The sequence below is a fragment of the Fusarium mangiferae genome (assembly GCF_900044065.1).
Source record: "Fusarium mangiferae strain MRC7560 genome assembly, contig: FMAN_scaffold013, whole genome shotgun sequence".
NCBI classification, from domain to species: Eukaryota; Fungi; Ascomycota; class Sordariomycetes; order Hypocreales; family Nectriaceae; genus Fusarium; species Fusarium mangiferae.
Window position 1 is genome coordinate 1638575 of NW_024573933.1, and position 21438 is coordinate 1660012.

General features: G+C 47.8%; 8 protein-coding genes and 1 non-coding gene across 9 annotated transcripts; 6 read left to right on the top strand and 3 right to left on the bottom strand.

Moving 5' to 3' along the window:
* Positions 1-1611: 1611 nt before the first annotated feature.
* FMAN_00528 (uncharacterized protein) lies at positions 1612-2583 on the top strand (the record flags this gene model as incomplete). Its single annotated transcript, XM_041822389.1, has 1 exon — positions 1612-2583. The coding sequence occupies one exon, from the start codon at positions 1612-1614 to the stop codon at positions 2581-2583; it is 972 nt and encodes a 323-aa protein (XP_041688074.1).
* Positions 2584-3179: 596 nt separating this feature from the next.
* Positions 3180-3785, top strand: FMAN_00529 (uncharacterized protein; the record flags this gene model as incomplete). The annotated part of the gene is made up of 2 exons (XM_041822391.1): positions 3180-3336; positions 3391-3785. 2 exons carry the CDS (start codon positions 3180-3182, stop codon positions 3783-3785), a joined length of 552 nt encoding a protein of 183 aa, XP_041688075.1.
* A 198-nt stretch (positions 3786-3983) lies between these two features.
* Positions 3984-5053, bottom strand: FMAN_00530 (uncharacterized protein; the record flags this gene model as incomplete). Its single annotated transcript, XM_041822392.1, has 4 exons — positions 3984-4281; positions 4330-4720; positions 4772-4937; positions 4997-5053. The coding sequence occupies 4 exons, from the start codon at positions 5051-5053 to the stop codon at positions 3984-3986; spliced, it is 912 nt and encodes a 303-aa protein (XP_041688076.1).
* Positions 5054-7185: 2132 nt separating this feature from the next.
* FMAN_00531 (putative AVT3-involved in amino acid efflux from the vacuole) lies at positions 7186-8979 on the bottom strand (the record flags this gene model as incomplete). The annotated part of the gene is made up of 1 exon (XM_041822393.1): positions 7186-8979. One exon carries the CDS (start codon positions 8977-8979, stop codon positions 7186-7188), a length of 1794 nt encoding a protein of 597 aa, XP_041688077.1.
* A 1077-nt stretch (positions 8980-10056) lies between these two features.
* On the top strand, positions 10057-10386 carry FMAN_00532 (uncharacterized protein; the record flags this gene model as incomplete). The annotated part of the gene is made up of 2 exons (XM_041822394.1): positions 10057-10256; positions 10317-10386. The coding sequence occupies 2 exons, from the start codon at positions 10057-10059 to the stop codon at positions 10384-10386; spliced, it is 270 nt and encodes an 89-aa protein (XP_041688078.1).
* Positions 10387-12895: 2509 nt separating this feature from the next.
* Positions 12896-13007, top strand: tRNA. The gene is made up of 2 exons: positions 12896-12933; positions 12964-13007. It is a non-coding gene; the product is annotated as a tRNA-Leu (tRNA).
* Positions 13008-14975: 1968 nt separating this feature from the next.
* Positions 14976-15311, top strand: FMAN_00533 (uncharacterized protein; the record flags this gene model as incomplete). Its single annotated transcript, XM_041822395.1, has 1 exon — positions 14976-15311. One exon carries the CDS (start codon positions 14976-14978, stop codon positions 15309-15311), a length of 336 nt encoding a protein of 111 aa, XP_041688079.1.
* Positions 15312-16341: 1030 nt separating this feature from the next.
* On the top strand, positions 16342-17399 carry FMAN_00534 (uncharacterized protein; the record flags this gene model as incomplete). The annotated part of the gene is made up of 4 exons (XM_041822396.1): positions 16342-16390; positions 16536-16896; positions 16954-17063; positions 17122-17399. 4 exons carry the CDS (start codon positions 16342-16344, stop codon positions 17397-17399), a joined length of 798 nt encoding a protein of 265 aa, XP_041688080.1.
* Positions 17400-17937: 538 nt separating this feature from the next.
* On the bottom strand, positions 17938-21011 carry FMAN_00535 (uncharacterized protein; the record flags this gene model as incomplete). The annotated part of the gene is made up of 3 exons (XM_041822397.1): positions 17938-19775; positions 19833-20710; positions 20767-21011. 3 exons carry the CDS (start codon positions 21009-21011, stop codon positions 17938-17940), a joined length of 2961 nt encoding a protein of 986 aa, XP_041688081.1.
* Between the last annotated feature and the right edge of the window lie 427 nt (positions 21012-21438).

The following is a 21438-nucleotide window of genomic DNA, read 5'->3' on the forward strand; positions in this document are numbered from 1 at the left end:
TAAGTTGAAGCTCTCAAAGCACAGCAATACCCATGATGAGCTGAGCCATGGGAGCTTTTAGAATTAGAAAGGCTTGGACAGCGTGGATAGCTTCATTAGCGCCCCGTGTATTCACATGTGTCTCAGAACAGTGTTCATAGAATAAATTGAGAGTTACCTTCTCATTTCTCCGTATTCAGGTCGCCAAAAATACTCCCTTGCACCATCACATCGGGACGTTGCTAGTGAATTTTGGTAATGGAAGAACTGAGAAACTACCTATATGTCACAGTTTTTGCTTGATGGAAATATAGTGGCCAGAGAGGCTCGATGTGGATTTGTTTCACCGCGAAGGGACTTGGACTTGGTCATGCTCATTTCTACTTCAGACCAAGTACCTACCTTATTGATGAGTTCTTTTATCCTGAAAACCGCACATGCTCCCAGAACCTCCCTCCTTTTAGAACACAAAACCTACTAGGTACCTAGATACCTACCTTGAGAATTAGTATCGTTTAGTCGGTTGCGACTGCGAGACATGGAGCAAAACCTGACCAACGATACAGAAACACCAGGAGCATTAGATGACTATAATAGCTTTGCAAGTTCATGAATTAAAAGGGGCCAGACTCCTATTTCCACTGTTGACATCGCTACTCTAACGCTGAAAGCCTCTCCAACTTCTTAAAAAACATTATTGAACTGAGGAAAGAACCACTTACAAGAGTAGACTTCTTGTTATAGTCATGGTTGGTGAATCGTATCCCACAACCTCTCGTTAATAATAATCTGAACTTCTGCATTGCATCGCCAGAAAGAGCACGGCGCGCCCAAATAACAAACGAGCATCTTGAGGTCAAGTTCAGTCGCGTGTTTGCTAGGCATAGATGGAGGCCTCGCAGTGGCAGCCGCTATAGCTGCCACTGCGAGCTCAGGATCTCTGCCAGTGGCATTTGTCACTCCACGCATCGTCTAATAACGGAATAGCAGAACAAGGTACCAAGGTAAACAACAATGTTCCCCCACTTCGGACACATTGATCTTGTCACCTCTCCCCGTACTCCTCTTCGTTTGTTCACCTTTCATCCTCTTGTTCTGGTTATGGGTATCGTGTCAAGAACATCAACACAAACCTTAATTTTCTTCATCTATCACCTATCAGCCACCATATCCCTAAAGAAGCCTCACGCGAGGCAGGCGAACTTAAAATGAATTCTGTCTCCGCCCCTGGAGAGCCTCAGGTGGTGCGCAACGGCCTACAATCGCCTCCTATCAACACCTCGAAAGACATGGCAAGCCGCCTCGCTTCCAAACCACACGATGCCCAATCCAACTATGATGTTATGTCAACTAGATCGAATATGGTATGTATTGTGCAGTGATAATGGCTTTGGCGAAAAGAGACACTGACCCCTCTAAAAGGCGAGCGGAAACCTGATCGATGCAACTGAAGATTTGGCCAACATTGGAGACTATAATGCTTCTTAGGGTTCGTTCACCTCCATGGCTATAGCGATGCCTCGCACAGGAGCTCAACGCTAACATGTACCAATAGTAGGAGTATACAGCCCGTCCTCACAAGGTGCAATCCAAGACTGCATCACTGTGGCTCCCAGTCATCCTAAGACGCATATGGCTCAAGGGAGCTCATCCGCTGCTCTTCGGCGAGACGAAGACGGTCCGAAGTACGATCTCACAACACTTGCGAATCCCATCCGACCAACTAGCGGACCCCATGTCCCGATGTTTAATCTGGAACAGGTTTATGACATCTTCAATGGCATCCCTTGGGGAAATCAACAAAGCGACACAGTGGGGGAGCAGAAGCCCACCGAGAGTCGCCAAAACGACAAAACTGCTCAGTCTAGAGCCTCGAAACAAACAAAGAGAAAGCCTCTTGGACCTCGGGCTGGCTCGGGAGTCTCCAAGACATCCCGTCTGCACAAGCAGCCTGCCACGCAACTCAAGCGATCTAAAAATCTTCAGGGGAAGAACCCAATCGATCTCGTTGCTAGAGGAGCCATCCCAACTCCCAGTAGCCCAAGCGACCCAGCCCCTTACTATGAAGTTGCGCGCGCTCCCAATTTCAGCAGACCTATTCCCGACTTTGACCCAGCCTTGATTTCTAACTGTCCTAAGCCGCTATCGCCTTCAGATATGTTAGATGGAGAAAAATACTTTCTCTATCAGATGGCCACGGCTCGCCATCTAGCCTTCAACGGAGTTTCGGGCCCATACCAGATTGGTCACTGTTTGTGTGATGTCCATAAGGCAACCGGGAATCTAGTCAAGTTTGCACGTGCCTGCACCGCTCCAAATGGCGAAAGATATTGGCGTCATCTCATGACAAATGCGTCTATAAAGGCTCAGGATGGGTCCAGAATGGCAGGCAAGCCAATTGCACTCTCAAACGGAGCCCTGATTTGGATGGCAGATGAGAAGGGCAAGGTTATTGCTCCTGAATGGACATTCAACGAGCCCCAATTCTTGCCCGAATCCTCGGACGATCAAGAAATGGGACAGTATCCGAAGCAATCTCAGCAGGAGACCAACCCAATCCATCCTGGGCTCAAGAATACTAGCAAAGATCCCTTTTGGTGGTGAACGACACGATGTCGTGACCGAGTTGCATGGACGGAGTGAAGAGTCCTGAGAGAATGTTTGTGAACATCCCCGGGAATGGCCACATTCAAGCTTAGGCTCTGCTCGAGTCCCTTCAATCTTTCTATTGATAAGACGAAGTTCATACGGAGTAGGAGTAAAGAACTGTGTTTGGATTGTTTTGACCCGGAGGGTCTTGGTTTATACGTTGATGCATGGCCGGAACTTTGTTGTTAGTTGATCTCTGGAGTTGGACTTACTCGATTTTGAGTTTTGATAAAACTCTGCCTGGTCTTGATGTTAAGTAGCGATTCCTAGAACTGGAAGCAGGAATGTGTTTCTACCAATACTAGGCAATAATAATGCCAATTACCAATGAATAAGTGGTCGTTGTCGAATCAAGTGGCTACCTATGATTGATGATTACGGAAGAATTGCGCACCGACCTCGATAACATCATCGAAAAAGGATGCCCACCCTTACCTAACGTTGGTTTGGACGCCACTTCTGCTCAACACTTCCACGCCAACACGTCGTCTTTGTGTATTATCAACTCTTCTCGTCCTCATTTTTGCCCCTCTATATCCCTGTTAGACAAAATGGGCTCTTCATCTTCGAAAGTCGCCAAAGGCGTAGCGCGAAAGTATCCTGCCCGAGCTCCTGGAGCTACTGTCCCACAAGCAGTAGCACGTCAACCAAGGGCAGAGCCACCAAAACCAAAGTCAAAAACCTTGGGGAACAGCGCCAAAGACGACGGTAGATCAATTGGAACCTACTATATATACTGAAGCATCTAACTCGTATCTGTAGCTGTTCGCGCTGACGCTATGGACCCCGACTTCCCAACCGGCGACTTCTCACGCCGTCTACACCAGATGGGAATCGCTGACTCAAACCCTACATATTCTCCTTCGTCTACAGCCGCGACCGCTCCAGGACCTAGTTTTACACCGAGTCGAAGCAATCCAACCCTCGTAGCGCTCTCAGCTCGAGATCGACTACAAGACGAAGCGGAAGAAGATTTTGCAAACATGGGACGCGAGGGCCGAAGATTCCTCGATATGAGGACTTTAGTGGATGCTATGAAGCTTCGCGATCGAGGCATACCTGGGAAGGAGATTGAGTCAAGATTAAGGATACAACCGGGGCTGCTGAACAAACTTGGACAGGAAAAGACCTTTTCACATGTGACAAGTCCGAACTGAGGGCAAAGTACGAGGGAATAGATGGAAATTCATCACGATATCCGCAAGGAAGGATGTGACAAGTGTATTATGATTGTACAAGACGATATTTCTCGTCGCCCAGGAGTAGCAACAAACGATACCCAGAATGTACCCCCAAGGCCCAGGTTGCTGCGACTGTTTTGCTTTGACTCAGGATCTACCTTGTATAATATGGCTCTACCACGCAGCATGTCCACCATCCATGCGAAGGTCAGCACCTGTCATGAAGCTACTCGCGTCGCTCAAAAGAAAGACAGCAGCACCGCGATACTCTTCTGGAGTGCTTAGACGGCCGAGCATGTTCTCTTTGGGCCACCTTTCGCGACGATCAGGATAATCGTTGAAGAGATTTTGAAGCATCCGGGTCAGAATATAGCCAGGAGAGAGGGTGTTGACACGGATACCGTGTTCTCCCCATTCCATTGCAAGATTACGGGCAAGCTGTACGACTGCAGCTTTGGAAGGGTTATAAACGCTGGCGAAGTTTTAGTAGCTGGACATCAGAATCGGAAATCGTGCTTACGGCGCGAGCATGCCCTTGTTGGCGATGGTTGCGCTCATACTGGCAATCATGACAATACTACCAGGCTTTCTAAGGCGAATCATCTGACGAGCGGCTGCTTGGGCAGTCATGAAAGCCCCAGTGAAGTTGATGCTCATCATTCGTTCGGTTTCTTCCATCGAATAGTCGATTGCTGGTGTTTCGTGGTTGATACCCGCAGCAGCGATGAGTCCATCCATACGATCTGCGCCATTGGCGATGTCCTCGAATATGCGATTGAGACCTGGGACATCTCTGACATCCACTTGATGGTAATGAAGTGAGGTACCAAGCTCACGCCCTCGGTCAGAGACTTGTGAGAAGTTGGACTTCGGATCCTCAACTGGCGAGGGCAGTCTATCAATAGCGTGGACTATCATAGTCAGAATTTAGCAAATGATATATTCTTAATGGCCTCTCTCACCAGTAGCTCCGGCTTCAAGAAGAGCTTCAATCTGAACAAGACCCAAACCTCTTGCGCCTCCCGACACGACAATCACTTTGTCTTTGAGGCTGAACTCTGGTAGTAGATGAGGCTGAACTCTGGTAGTAGATGAGGCTGACTCTGCGCCGTGTTGCGTTGAGAAGGACTGTGGTGAAAGGCACGAATAGCTACTTGAACATCTCTCGTTGTTTGGCGAGGAAAAGCTTGTCTCTGGAGAGACTGGCGAGCCAGTGTTCGAATAATGGGAGAGAAGTTGTTCATTGTGGAAGCTTACGAGATATTCCAGGATAGACTTCGTTCAGTGGTAGCTCGGGTTGCTTTTGTACGAAAGTCAATGCTAGTCTAATACTACGTGCAATAGCCATGAGGGGAGTGCTCAGTACGGATATTTATAGGGTTGTCAGTAGCCGTTCTTCGTCATCTCTACTGCACTACAAAGAGTAAATCACGAGGGATCTTCATGCCCCAGAATGGACAATATCATCAATTCAGACATTCTGGAGGGTGTGTATGAAGAGAATGTGCCTCCGTTTTGCAGAATGAAGTTGACGACAGGTCAAGCTTTTCTACCCCCGGAGCCACTAGGACGTTGTTGATCATCCCGGCAAGGCCCGGGTTTCCTTGCAGAGTTAATCAGGTCCTGACTGAGCAAGGTTCGCCGTCAGCCATTTGACCCCTTACCCCCTTGGCTTACTTCGTACAATTCATCTCCATTTGTATGTGAAGGTTTAGGTGCAAGTGTGATGAGCATATACTCTACCATAAACGTCTCCCTCAGAACATTGGTTGTCCTATGGCTCCAGATAGAAGAAGTCAAAAGAAATACCATTGCTGAGGATGCAAGTCACAGCATTTCGGGTGATGGTTGCGTTGCATGGGGAATCAAGCGGAGTCACCTCCGGATCTGCACCCCGCCCCCAGCTTTTGAGCTCCTCCATTAACAAACTCTCCAGCTGCATCTCAGCTCTTGAACCTAACGTTAATTCGTTTTCCCGCAGTAGTTCCGAATCCGGCATGGGGTAGAATGTTTACTGTGGTGAGGGTGGTGTGTTCATTTGCCAAGACTGCTAAGATCTTTTGAAAGCATTCCCTTGAGAGTCATGACATAGACTGTTGATACATGATGCATCAGCCCTGGCTATTGAATGAATAACAGCCAATCTCAGGCCCTGCACCTTCAAATCGCCTGGATATGTGCTGTTCACGGCCGACCTCTATATGGTACCGGTGCGACACTGCGTCACAAGGTATCGTTGAAAAGAGGTATCCCGGAGAAGAACACCCTCTTGGTTTCGCTTCCTCGGTGTGGATTGCACCGAGGCAGATATCACTACAACGAATTGCCTTGCTCTGAATAGATCTACACAAGGTTTCTTGCTTTGTAACGAACACTTTGGTTTTCTATAATTTACATGGTGGAATTTGGAGGAGTATATCAGCGAATGGGATAGCATGCCCCCGCGTGCTAGTTCTATCAATCAAGACTTGTTCTTATTCACAATGCAAGACAACCCTTTCGGTAATTATAAGACCTTGGGGACAATGCTCGGGACGCCAGCCGGTTGAACTACATTGATTGCCTAATACGGTAACCCGGAATCCTTTTGATACAACTATTAGCATTGTACATCGACTTCGATCGCAAATACCAAGCTTAGACAGAAAGTCTTCAAGCTTCGGGCCTCTTGATTAAAGTAGCGGTCATGCATAGAGGCTACCTGGCCTGGATTTGTCGTACACGTGAGCCACAGAATCCTGCAATAGCCAATCATGACTCCCAAGCGCAGTATCCTAGAGCTCGACCAGTTGATCTGCTTCTGGGTGTATTCCTGAAGAAGCCCAAATTGATACTGAGATTGGCTTCTCCTAAACCTTGCATAAGGTTCACATCCGTGGGCGGCCACCTGTTCTGACACAGACCCAATATTCTGCCTACCGATGCACACCCTGATAATGACTGGGCAATAAGGACCATCTGCGAGTTAATGCACTTTATATTACCAAGAACGGAGGAAATCCGCGGCCTGAGCATGGTAAGCTTTTAAAGCAGGACATGGATGGTCAACGAAGCAAAGGAGTGACTGGCATCTGAATTATCATGGGAACTGCCAACAATCTGAGTTAAATCGAAACCAAGATGATGCATTAACGCCTTTTTCCAAACCTCCAGTCATAGCAGTATGCTTTTATTGAGTCGCCTCGGTTCGCGTGTCCTCTGTGACGACCTCCAATGAGGCCTCCATCAGCCGTTAACAAAATGCTCAAAAACAGAAACATATGAACGAGACAGGCTCTAACCACGCGTATGACCCCCAGAACCGATAGCCTTATGAAGTTGCCTCGTACCAGTCTTATGCTTGTTTCATTTCCACCGTAGATGGGGTTGTTGCCTTCTAAGCACTGTCGATCCACTGGTAAACAGTGACCAACGTGGTGTAGACCATGGCGATGAAGCCAACAACCATGACAACAATGTCAATGACCTTGGCCCTGGTTGTCTGAGCAGCTCCCTTGTAGTGCAAGTACGCTGGGTAGATGTAGACCAAGGGAACACAGGCAAAGCTACCAATCAATGCCACAAACTTATCCAAGTCACTGGCACCAACTATACTAACACCGACGCATACGCCTACAAGAAGGGTTCTGAGAGCATTCTTCTTCCACTTGATTGCAGCACTCTTCTTGCCAGTTGCACGCTCACCAAAAACTGAGGTTTCTATAATACGGGCAGCGGGGAAAAGCTGGACAGGATCTCCGGCGAGAACGGCAATTGAATACAGGAACTGGACTGCGTTGACAAGAGGAGAATCCTGAGGAAAGTTGGAAATGACTTGAATCTTGGTATCCTCACCAAAAGTCGCATAGCAGAGTGCTCCCACAGAGGTAAAGATGATCGTGATGATAAACATGACCAAGTAAAGGAGGTTAGGGAAGTGCTCGGGCCTCTTCATGCTTGACTGGATGGGCAGAATAAGTCCAATTCCTTCAAAAGTGAAGATACCCGAGCCAATGGTCAAAGTGAAATCTCGTGGGTTGAACAGCTTCACAGTCGAGTCCATGCCACGCTGAGAAAGTGCCGCAATGTCGTAGTACCAGATGTACACAATTCCAATCAAAATAAAGACATCAGCGAGAAGGGCGGCGGGTCCAAGTTTTGAGATGTTTCGAATCAGCGCAAGAGGGACAAGGGCTACCAACTGCAAAGCGATCAGACTGGGTACACTGAACATGAACTCGCGGTGGTTGGCGGTCACGGCGTCAAGAAAAGCATAGAGGTTCTCAGCTGTGAAGATGAGGCCAGCGCATACAAATCCAAGCTGGGAGATAGCAATCGAAGCGAGAACCAGACTTCTGAATCGAGGCCCAACAATGGCTTCCCCCAGTTCTCCATAACCGCCTCCGTAAATCTGTCGGCAGTCAAGAAGAAGACGGAAACATCCGCAGTTGACAAGGGACAACACAATGAGGGTGATTGACGAGAACAGGATGCCACCATTGCGGAACGCCTTAGGCAAGAACATGATTCCAGTTCCGATGAAAGCCTTGATGAGGGTGAAAAACGTCTTTGTGGTTGTAGCGTCGCCCGTCTTGCGCATTCGTTTAGAGCTTCGTCTTCTGCCAAGGAGGGGTCGGAGCTCAGGTGGCTGTTCCACATCGCCGTCTTCTCGATCATCAATGGCAGACTCGTCTTCGCTGTCGGCATCTTCGAGATCTTCGCCGGCAAAGCTTCCGTATAGATCGAGGAAATCGACAAAGTTCTTGGCGACAATTGTGTAGCCACTCATGCGTCTCTGCCGGGCGCGTCTCTGAAGATGGTATCGTCTAAAGCCGCCGGGTTCCCGCTGTTCGGAGTGGCTCAATTCGTCTTCGGCAGCGAGGGGAGGAGGTGTATGATGGGAAAAAGTGGCAGCGCGGCGGAGGGAATTGGCTCGGGCCTTGATCTTGAACATGTCGCGATGCATGTCGCCTCCTTGCAAGAGGAGAGAAGATTCGACGGGATCTCCTGAAGTGTCGTTGTTGTCATTGCTGGCAGACCCCGAAGCGGAAGGGTTGGCTGGACCAAAGGCAACGTCGGGCTCGGCGGAGTAGCCATCTGGGAGATGCCTGTCGAGGATGGCAGCTTTTCGCTTGCTCGTCTCGCTGCCCAAGCTACTGGGTGTTCCGTCGAAATTGGCAAACTCAGCCATGATTGTGGATTGTCAAGAGGAGTTTTACAGTCGTGACGTAGCTCCTGCAGAGCTTTATGGTGGTTGCTGCAGCAGGGTGAACAGTAAATGGCAGAAGATTGAGTCTTAAAATAATCAATCACGAGAAGTTTTCAGCTGTGTTAGCCGTCACTGCAAGCGTCAACAGACATCCGCTGGCGATGAGAAAGGAAATTGTATAGTTGCAAGGAAAACATTGAAAACGGCGAACAACCAAGGGCTTCTACATTGGGTCGTTCGGTTGTTGTATGACAATCGGGGTCGGTGAATGTCTCTCCCGGTACGCCTAGCTCCTTGAGGCTTGGGCCAGTGGGGTTGACGATCCACGTGCATGAAGAGAGTGCAAGTACTCGATACTTTTTCAGCCCCATCTTTCAACGACGAATCGCAGATATCTACCTCTACAACCCAAAGTCAAAGTTACTTGGCTCGATCACTTCCATCGAGAGCTTGATGCAACCACCTGAACACCACGCTCGGCATTGAACCTGCCTGATTTGACATCACCGAAACTTCTAGAGATTACCAAGACTGAAGCCTTCAATTACCTTGTCTCTAGGGCGAGGCAATATGCAGCATCAATATTAAGAACGGTAGCAGCATTGTAGCATTCCAAGTTTGCACCAAGCACACAAGTACATATGTGTTTGTTAGCAACATGCTTTCTTTACTGCTGTCTAGTTTGACGTAATCAAGTGCTGCTTTTGCCGTTCATCAAGTAACAGAAATGAACGGATACTGTCAGAATCAGAAGCTTGAGCTCGGTGATAATCGGATGCTCTGAATGGCTTGTGGCAGAACACAAACTTTGAAGAATTTAACAGTTCATCCATCTAGGTCCCTCTGATGTTCTTCTACATTCTTACCTTCAGGGTGAAATGGATCGTACCCACCTAGGAGGCAGTTAACCGAAGATAAGCCGGCACACTCTGGCAAATTCCTCCTCAGGCACGTAGTGCTAAACCCATTACGCTTGACGCGCCTGTCCTTTTGCAGCCCACCAGAAAGCTCATTCATCAACCTCAAATCCGACACTCAAACTCATCGCAATCATTCAAGATGAGTTTCGTCCACCTGAACCCTCGCCCCATGCTCGAGAAGCTTGTCGGGAACCCAGTTCTTGTCCGTCTAAAATGGGGTGAGGTAGAGTACAAGGGAACGCTGGTTTCCATCGACAGCTACATGAACATTCAGCTCTCCGGCACCGAAGAGTACATCGAGGACAAGCCTACTGGATCACTAGGCCAAGTATTGATCAGGTATGGATTTTCTTACCCATCCTGCATTCTCAGAAACGCGATGCTAACCATGGGATCCAGGTGTAATAACGTGCTGTGGGTGCGCGGTGCGGATGCAGGAAGCGACGCTGATGCCGCTATGACCGGTTAATCTGCGTCAGCGGTGAAGGAAATGTGAGAGGGAGAGGAATGAGACACAATGCTCTTGAAGTTTGGAGAGCCTTGGTATGATACGAGCCCAATTCTCGTGGCCGACGCGACACCGCCTTTTCAACCATCATCAAGCCTGTATCAAAAGCCGAAATCATATATCCACAGACACTCCGTTGCGAGGAAGCACTTGTCGACTTGTTTCTAAATTTTTAAACTAAACTAGGGGCGGACGGCCTATGACGGCCCACAGTTTGGCAATATTTGCTATAGTCACGATCTAATTATGAACTGTGAAGATTACTTTTGTGTGTCAAGAAACATGTCCTTGAATTTGCTGGCCATTCTTCAGCTTGGCCCTCTTCTGCAAGCAACCCGATGCCCTCCTAGCACTCCCCCCAAACAACGCCAGCACCATTGTTAGCAAACATTCGGAATCCTTCTTGTTTGGGGCCAAGAGTTATGGTATCACTTTTTATTTACCGTAAGTGCCTCTCGTCGTTGCTGACAAGGGTGCGTTCATATGCCGAATCGTCGTACCGCATAGGGGAAAGCCAATAGAATCAGTTGTGCAGGGTTCTTCTTCCCAATACCAGTTAGTCAAATCATCATCGAGCGTATGGATGTTGGCAGTTTTCAGGCAATTTGGAAAAGCTAGACGAGTTGGCCAACAAGGCCACATAACCAACTAAGCTGAATGATGGTCAGCTCAACTTAGTCGATGAAGCGAGCAACATCGTCTATTTCCCTTGTCGGAAAGCCACCTTGTTGCTTGTCCAGAAATCACCTTCATTAAGCAGGTGTGAATCAATGTAACTCTTTAAGAGCCACAGTATGTTGTTCTTCCCCGGTTCTAAAGTAGTTTCAAGACGCTTCTGAGAAGGTTTCGCCCCCATCCCCCCGTGAGAAGAGACACACAACTCCAGAGGATAGTATGTATCTTCATCAGAAGACTTCAAGAGACTCGATACACCACCTATATGCTCTGTTCGGAGAGGGAACTCTACGAGAAGTGTTGATCTCGCACAGCTATTCTGTCTACTAAGATAGTGAAGAAAGGGAGTGCATGCGGTTGCGGATGACCGGGTTCTCCACGCACCACTCTTACGATTCACAGTCTCCGAGGTATTTGTCTTTGTTGTGACAGCAAATCCTTCTTTTATAACCTGTAGACTTCCGAGGCATCCTGCTTGTTTCAAAGATGTCTCTGCTTCGATGTGGAGTTCGACATATAAAGTCTGGCGTAAAGTATATGAGATGTCACGACTCGAAAGTAGACGAAATGCAGTGTTCATATAGGCCTATGTGGCAACCTAAGGGTATAAAAGACCTGGTCTTGACTCGATAAGCTTGGGTTTTCTCGCAAAACTACCAGGATGAAGACGTGGAATTATAATGGCGTTGTAGATGCTGTTTGGAATTTGTGCCAAACCAGGAATACGTACTTCGTTCAAAAGGCTATAAATCTAAGCATTCAAATTTTTAGGAGTCTCATAAACAAACGACTTAGGTGGAGTTTGCCGCCGAGATGGTTGGCAGACCCAAGCGTAGACATGCAGTTCAAGACTAACGACAAGAAAGGTTGATTTGCTTCAGCCAACTGTCAAGCAGCTCCTAGAGTTATGCCTATGAACATAGTGACCATAGTATCATAAATTCATACCGTTGACCGTTGCTTTTGTTTCGGAGTCAGCTATGGCTAGTTGAAGAGTTGATTAAAGCTGAAGAGATTCGCCAGAGACGTGATAGAGACATCATAGACGCCCGTCTCTAATTCAAACATTGAGACCAGCACACTTCGAACCAAGCTGCCACTAGCCCCAAAAAGTATCCAGTCTTGTATGCTGTTCTCCTACCCGTGTATTCAAAGCTCCTTGATTATTTAGTGAAAGTGTCTGGCTTCCCATCGGCCAAGTTCTGAGGTACACAGCGAAGTCAGCTTCAAGCCTTGGAGACAATTTTGTGCATCGCTGGATTTTGATGACCTTTGCTAGCTGATGTAGCTTTAGATGATTGAGCCAGTCGCGCATGGCGGTTTCGACTCCGTCATTCTCTCGTTCTCTCCACCAAAAAGGATTCTATCGGTGGTTAGTTCATCAATATCTCTAGCTAAACACAGTTGGGTTCTTAGAAGCTCCTGAGGAAAAGGCCCATCTGCCAAAGAGAACATGTAGTAGTCTCTACATCAGACAATTATCATCTTTTGCAATTGTAAGGCTCCCCTAGAAAAGCTAACTGACCTTCTCTTTGAGGAAAGGACTGACCATAATACTTAATGGCGTTGGCGCGGACGCAATGTTATTACGCTATTTGCAAACAAGGTAGAAAATGCCCTAAGAACTTACAGTTACAGGGAAAGTGTGCAGTTGTAAAATAGATAATGATAAATAGGTATTGGCTTTAATGAGGTGTAGGGTTGCATGTGGCATGCAATTATGTGAAGATACCTTGTACTGAGAGATTGGTGTATTATTACATATTCAATGCTTACCAATTACCTATTAAGGAAAGTCAAGATGGCCGAGTGGTCTAAGGCGCTGCATTCAAGACGTTGTCTTAACTAGTYAACTAGGAACATCTGCAGTATCGAAAGATTCTTGGGTTCGAATCCCAATCTTGACATAAACTCAATTTTTAACGTTCCTTTTTTGTCATCTGGTAGACATTATGGGTTATATACAGGCTTACCCCTATCTCCCTGTAAAGAACTGGCATCCAAGTCCGTTGGATAATATGAATTATTGGCTGGCAAATAGTTATGCAAGCAAATGTTGGCTGGAGCCTAGCAGTGGGTCTCTGGAAGCGGGGGTGAGAGCTGGGGGCGCTGTTCCTAAGTGCCGCGAATCTGGGGAAGCGGGGCTTTAGCAGACTTAGTGGGGACGCTTTAGGGTGCTCAAGGGCCCTCTGCATGCTAGCGCCAGTGATTAATGGACGGCACGCGACATGTAAGAGTGCAATGAATTGCTGCAAGTTGTAGGGGGGCAGGGGGTACAGAGAGTTTGAAATCCATAACAGAAGTACTTGCGAGGAATGTCACCAACGAGTCATCCTGCATAGACGAGCAAAGGAGCGGGCGGCCAAATACATCGTTCCCCTGTCTGGCTCCTGCATCTGCCCTCTGTTTTCAGTAACTGTGCCGCACATTGTTGTTTTTGGTGTATGAGGTACCGCAGGTGGAAGTCTATTGAAATTGAGACGACAAAGCTGCGTGTTGCTATGCACTTCATGCCTGTGATGCACTGAACATGAGATTCTTGTCCCTCTCGATCAATCCTACTTGAATACTGGGCTGACACTTGCATTTTATGCAACACACGAAACGAAGCAGGGTCGCATTTGTTGATTTCACTGCGTAGAAAACATGCCACTTCCTGCTTGCGTTTACTGGCGGGGCTATGGAGTTTCAGTCGCCCAGTGTCGGCTCCAGCTTCTTTGATTCAATTTCATTTGAATTGCCTCCCTGCAAAACCACGTAGTCACATTTCCCTGTATGCTACTACTACGTGATCATTGCGCTGGGTCAAGAAGCGCAATCTTCACAGCGAGGTACTATATTTGACCATTTTTGAAGTTTGATCGAAAACCGATACTTTCCAGATGAATTTCGAGAATTGCTTCGCTGCCGTCTCTCTCAATCCGGGATGACACTGCACATCTTTGCTACCCAAGACAACCAAACCAACAAGCCACCATCTCCCTTGGAACGGCTGAATCTCGACTCGAAGCGGCCATCCGGCACCACGACCTCAATCTCCTGGATCGCCCCCTGCTCTTCCCCGCGTCTAGCGACAATGACCTCTGAGGCGTTCAATGGCGTGGCAACCTTCACATGGGAGTTTCCCCCTTGTCGCACGTATCTCCCCGCCCAAGTTGCCCTGACCTGCGCCTCGCGACAGGTACTTGACTGTTTTCAGAACCTCCTTGACCAACCGTGAGCAACGAGCTATCAAGTCACGAGGGTCGAGGCTCGACGTAATGGAGGGCATGGGCCTAAGGAGCGGCGAATCATCATCTGTCTCGGCCTGCATGAGAGTTTGAGGTTGGGGGGAGATTGCAAGCCATCCGCATTCAAGTGTAACCTTGTCGGTCAGCACAGTATTTGTCTTACTATGTACCGCCACTTACAGCAATTTATGCTTACACCGACAAGTATCGCCCCGTCGGTTCTCAGACCCTCACCATGATCGTTTGCTTGTACTCGTCTGCATGTCGCTGTCTCCCTACCGTGCAGGTTGATCATCCAAGCGCTGTTACCCCGCTCGATCTTGTATACAAGCAGTCATTCAGTCATGGTTGCACGTATATAATAGAGTCAGCAGCCGTTTCCTGCTTGTTTCTATTTTCTGTCTTCTTCATCCCAATCGATTAAATTCTACAAACACCCATTGTTTTCCAACTTTACTGATATCGCCTCCACATCCTCCCGGCAACTCTAACACTTTTTTTCACACTCGTCTTACGAAACCATCAAATCCGGTCGAACACGTCGATTGGATCAACCAGCAGTTAGTAACCCCCCCAAAGTATCACCAAGCTCTACCTGACACTCAGTGCTAGACATCTAAACTCCCTCCACCACAGATACACAACATGCCTGTCCGCGTTCCCAAGCTCCCCGCCGCCAAGCCCTCGGAGATCTTCTGCATGGGTGCGGCCGGCGTTGGCGTCTTGACACCTCTCTATCTTGTCATGCCTGGGGCTGAGGAGCGTTTATCCAACCAGACCAACAAGTGGGCTCCACGATGGGAGAGGAACGTCAGCTACTTCATTCCTCCCATGGAGAAGGGCGTCCAACGCATTGAGCCTCCTGTGTCCAGAATCGTTCAACGTGTTGAGGACCGTCTTCCCCTCGAAAAGATGGCCAAGTCAGTCGACAAGGGTATCCGAAGTGGTATTGCTCGTTTCAATGGCGAGAACAAGCCTTAAGAACATATTTTCATCTGTCTGCGACCAGCCTTTACCGCGCGGGTCTTTCCTTTGTACATTATCATTAGCATACCCCGGGTAGATGTCACGTCGTTCACGAAAGCCCATTCATGAATCACATGGTCTTATCTTCACGTGTACTCTTTTAAACTCACGGTGACTTGTGCCTTGGTGATGATACCGCACGTGGCTCACGATGCGTGAAGTTCACTTAGGTCTCGATCATCTTCCGCGTGCTTTTGATCTCATTGTCATTGGCATTGGTTCCAATCTCCAACCTTGAGACTGCCCTCATGTAGCATTTCATCTTTTACCATGCCAAGATTTAATACCGCAACTATAGCAACTCCTCGCGCCTGGATTGCTGTCTTCGTCCTTTTCACGATCAATTGACCGCTGCCTCCATCCGCCTGGTGCCGTATGTAGGTAGACCCAGCTGACACTCTGCATGCAGACTTTAACTGACGACCACCATCACGTCGGTTCCTCGTACCATATACTACTACTTGATGACAAAACAAGGCCCGAGAGAGATCATCAAAATACACATCAGATCATGGCGACGCGATACGACGGTACCTGCCCATATCATGTCAATTGTTTTGATAATGACATGGCTTCACGGGTCGACATCCCCGGTACCCTTACGCCACGTTCATTATGTATCAGTCTCCGGACTCTGTATCTCCTGTTAAAAACATGTCTGCATGAGACACTGCACGGCCCCTATGTAATGTTCATGAGGCTCAAAGCATGTCGTGATGAGTGGAACCTTGGTGCGACACATCCTGGCTCGATAGCTTCAATCTAACAATCGACCCCAGCCGAGCCTTTGTGGATACCTGGTCCACGAACAGTACTATCAAAAGTGTCATGGGCCGACACCTTTTCCGAGATATCGTGGCCGCAGCGCTAAAAGACGAAGTCAAGTGGTGAGATAAGGCTATCTTGCTTTCACTTTCTCTCGCTAGTGACACCGCCTTCTGCGAGTCAAGACACTTGTATTCAACACCACATCAACTTCATCAGAATGACCGTCTTGCTTCGTGGGTCCGCCTTCATCACAGGCGCAGCCTCCGGTACGTCCCGCTATTTGCCTCATTACAAACTATCGCCCCGCATTTCACTATGCGCCGTGGCGTGGCGTGGCGTGACCGAGACAGACTCGAAGCTACCCGCTTAGTGTCTTGTTAGAGTCTCCATTGCTGATATGATCGTCATTAGGCATTGGACAACAGATCGCCATCGCCTTTGCTCAGCATGGAGTCACAAAGCTAGCATTGGCCGACATCAACCAAGACGCACTAGATATGTCCGCCGGATCTTTGAAGAAACAGTTTCCCCATGTCCATATTCTACCGGTGCATCTCAATGTTCGTGACTCCACGCAGGTCAAGGAAGGTATTGCCAAGACGATCGGCGAGTTTGGTCGTCTAGACATTGCTGTGAACAATGCCGGTATCAGCGGCAGTGGACGAAAGACGCATGAGTTGGAAGACGATGAATGGCTCGGAATTCTCGATGTGAATTTGCAGGGTGTGTATCGATGTCAGAAAGAAGAGCTGGATGTCATGATAGACCAAGAGTACGTCCAACAGGGTATGATGAATCGAAATGAGTGAAGGGCTAAATCCTCTCATAGAGATTTGGGACCTCGGGTTGGCCGCGGAAGAATAATCAACGTGGGAAGCATGTTTGCTGTTGTGGCCCCAAACAACCAGGACCATACTGCGTATACAACTGCCAAGCATGGTACGTTATGCAATATCTCTGCCGACCACAGTCCGTTCAAGCACTGATAGACCGCTAGGCATAATTGGCTTGACCAAGGCTGACGCAAACTCGTACGGGCCTTTAGGCATCCGTATCAATGCCATCTGCCCAGGTTATGTCGAGACACCTCTACTAACGAGTATTATGAGTCGTGATCCAGACTCACCACTCGCAGTGGACTTGTCACGAACTCCTTTGAAGCGCCTCGCCACTATGGAGGAGATAGCAGATGCTATAGTCCTGTTGGCTTCTCCCATGAATAGTTACATGCAAGGTGCCAGTATGATATGTGATGGGGGTTTTACCAGTAACTAGACCCCCCTAGCCTGGTAGTCGCTAGACCAAGATCTAGGTACAACAGATACCCGCTAATCTGGTATTGAATTATCTGAATCATACGTGCATATCAATGTGGACTCTAAACAACTATTTTGTTCAAGTCATGATTAGCTATGTTTACCGCACTAATGATGATCTCCTTTGACCTCTTTGATATCAAAGCAACACATGCTGTAGCCTGTCTTTGCCCATAAAGTCCTATCAAATTTTCTGTTTTACATCTCGATATCGTGCTCTGGCTGCTTGGATAAAGGAAGCAGGTGAAGGAATTCTGGAAATGCTTCGCTGATTTGGCAAAAGCCTAGACTAAGCGTTTTCATTTAGACGGATGCAGAAGTGTTCTCATGACACATAGCTTTAATGTACAATTTCATAGAGACACAGACTTGTTCATATACCATAAAAATAAAAATAGCAAAATCAACTTTGCATATCCAAAATAGCACAACAGAACAACCCAGGCATGAACGTCCTTGAACACCTTGCAGAAGAGACAGTAACGCAGCAATATCACCTAACCAAAATTAAAAAAGTCAAGAGAGTAATTTCTCTGCTCATCGTTGTTCCCGTCATTCAGACGTGTCGTCTTGCCCAGATTTGGGCCGTATTCCTGCATCCTTCCTGAACCTACAGGCCCGACGTTGGTACTCGTCCAGTTTGTACCGATATGAGGGAGCTTACTGGATGAAGATTCATGCATACCACCCTCACCACCCCCAAACTTTGGGGGCTCCTTCGCCGAGCTGAAAGCAGCCATTCCTGACATGATACCAGTCGACATTGCGGCACTCTGATTCAATACCGAACTGGCACTGAGACCAGCAGTTCCGGCAGACCAGTCTATGGCCCCATGAAATTGACCTTGTGGGAAAGAAGGCTGCATGTTAGGTAGGCCCCAATTGTCATGTAACGGGTGGTTACTGAGGTTCGTAGCATTGAGTGTGCCGACCATGTGGCCTGTAGCAAGTTCGGGATGATGCATATTGACCGCGTTCGCCGCCACCATCGCCAGGCCAAGTTGTTCTGGCTGGCTGTGCAAATTTATGGGGAAAACGGTTGGGTCAAGCGGTGATTGGCTTTGTTGACCATACGGCAGAGATAGAGGTGGTCCCGGTTGCGATGTTATACCGATGTATGATGGCTTCGATGAGGCATAGTCAGAGGTTTGTCGATGAACAGAAGGACGCCTTTTCTTAAGAGGTTGATTGAAGTCAGTATCGGCTTCTCGCCTGACAGGAACAACAGGAACTGATGTATTGCCGTCATAAGAGGCGCCGCTCCTCGCACTACTGGCACCAATACTGATGGCCTGATGTCCTGCGCTGCCGCTGCGCGACCGTGAAACGTCAGTCATGCTGCTACGAATCTGCTCAAGTACAGCCTTGAGCAAGTCATCCATCCTACTGGCCGGATGGTATGTAGCGCTCATGTCGCCAACAGCATCAGATAGAATTTCAAGATAGCCGATATATGTCTGGCGATTTGTCTCATTGCGCTGGTAGGCAAGTGCAGCAATCAAAGCTATTGATGCAGTACCAGCATGCTGCATTCCGGTAATAAAAATCTTTCGTCCGTCAAATCTTTGACGATGCTGCCAGAATATTCGAGCCACGCGAATCGCTTGCTGAGTACATATACTGCGGGCCAGCGATGTGCGGCTCCCATGGACCACGCGCTGACGGTCATCGGTAGACATCGACGAACCCTCAGCAGTGAAGTGATGCCCGGGGCTTTCTGAATTTGCCTTTCTGTCGCTTTCAGGACTTGGATGCGATCCCGTGCTCGAACTGTCGCCAGAAATTGAGCCATATTTGGCCCATGGTCGATGCAGTAAAATCATAGTTACATGATATTGTTGATGTAATAGGAAGAAACTGTAAGGAGCTGTCTTGACATTGCTCGGCTTCCATGCCAAGCGGTCGGGCAATCGCCTATACCAATTTTGAAGTTGCCTGTCGAGATTAATGACCTGTAGATATCTGTTTTCCTCGGCTTCATTGATTGCGAATGCGCCAGTTGGTTCTGTCACTTTAATGGAGTTGCTCAGATCACGTATTTCGACAATTCGTCCGGCCAATTCCATCAACTCAATGAGCTGCTCGTAAATTTCAGTTGTCAAATCCATTTTGGGAGCATCGAGCCCGAAAGAAGCAAGCTGGGAAAATCGATTTGATAAAAGGTCGACGTCTTGGCTTTTGATAGCCAACGGTCTACCCAGAAACAACCCCCAATATCTGTCATAGATCACACATGCCTGCATGACCATATTTCGAATTTTTGTGTCTTGTTCAGACATGCTGCTGGTGCAATCTAAGTGGAGGCCAATATCAAAAGCAAGGCGATTTGCCATCCCTAGACACAGTTAGCCTGAAGAGAATTAAAAAAACACAGACATTACTCAAAGCTCACCAGAGTACATCCAGCCGGTATTGTCTCTACCGACACCGCATTCAAGATCTCCAAGCAACAATAACGCCTGAACACTGGGGATACCACCAGGGCGCTCGAGCTCGATATCAAGCATATGCTTGGCTTCTCTATGAAGAGAACTTTCTCGTGGACTCAGTGTAATCTTGCGCATATCATCTCGGTCCATGTCGGCCACACGATACCCCATGGCCAAGACTGTGACGTGAAGAAAATGAGAGTAAAACTTTGAAGACTTGGATATCCGGTCAGCTTCGAAAGCATCTCGATCAATAATTTGAATGACAGAATTATAGTAGTGGAAGAAGCCATCTACAAGATAGTCGTGTGTCTCCGAGCTCAGAGATTGAATGATCTTCTCTGCTCTTCGGATTTGTTCCGGCGGTTCATGCGTGTATGATAGACTTGTTGATTCAGCATAAACATGGCTGTTGGCTGTGGGACCAAAGAAACGCAGCCTTCCAGAGATTTGGTCGAATGACAGGTTGCCCTTGGTTGATAAAAGTCGATGGATTATATCCTCTTGCTTGGGATCCAGAATGCGAAATGGCGAAGTTTCATTGGAGCGAGAGTACACTTGCTGGTTATCGCGCGAATTCGTCGTCGCAACTTCACTCTCACGTGTCGTGAAATCGTCGTTCTGATAGTCCGTTGGAGAATGGTCCTCACTCCCCGGAGACTTGGAGTCAGATTGCGGAGATGGGTCAATATTGCCCGCTGTAGTGGCTACGGCGTCTTGATCGTGCCTTGTTTTGGGAGGATGAGTCGCCGGAGGCGGCACCACACCCTTTTCCAAAAGCAAGCCTTCAAGCATTGATATTCTGTCCGATAAAGAGGACATGTATGCTTTAGATATAGGGCTTGGAAAATTCATTAGCCGTGGCTCATGATGGGGCTGAAAGACATGAGCTCATACCGTCTACGCTCGTCATCATTTTTAATGATGCACTCTGAGCCTGACTTTGCACAAGCGGTACATTCAGTCTGATTATTGGGAACCACGCATCGTATTCTTCTGTCGCGGCATGACGCACAGGCGACAGACGCACGGTGTCTTACTTGTTGCTTGCTTGTGTTGCGGCCGGGTTTGGTTTTGGCAGAGGCATTCTTGCTGCTCGGATCCAGATTCAGGGCATCTTTTGCATTAGCAGAAAGAGCCATGACGGCCTGCGCGCAGCAGAAGACAGCTAGTCCCGGAGCGGGCTCACTGTTTATTAGCCGGACGGGTCCCGGTCACCGAAACTGGACTGAGAATTGTCTGGGGAGAGGTTGATAAAGAGAAGAGTTTGGTTAGGAAGCGGAGTCGCAAAATGGGAGCTGGAACTTGGGCCTTAGCCTGAGGCTGGAGCTTGGACCTTTCCCCACGTTGTGAAATAGAGCTAGCTATCTCCTTAACCTCTTAAAGGTTAGTAGGGATTATAAGACCAGCTTTATAAGGGATTTTAAAGAAGTTAAATATAAAACAAGTTAATAATACTTTTATTAATTAAAAGATTAATTAATAAAAATAAAAATATATTTTTTTTAATATATAAAAAACTTTTAAAATATTATTATATAATTATAATTTAATAATAATTAATAAATA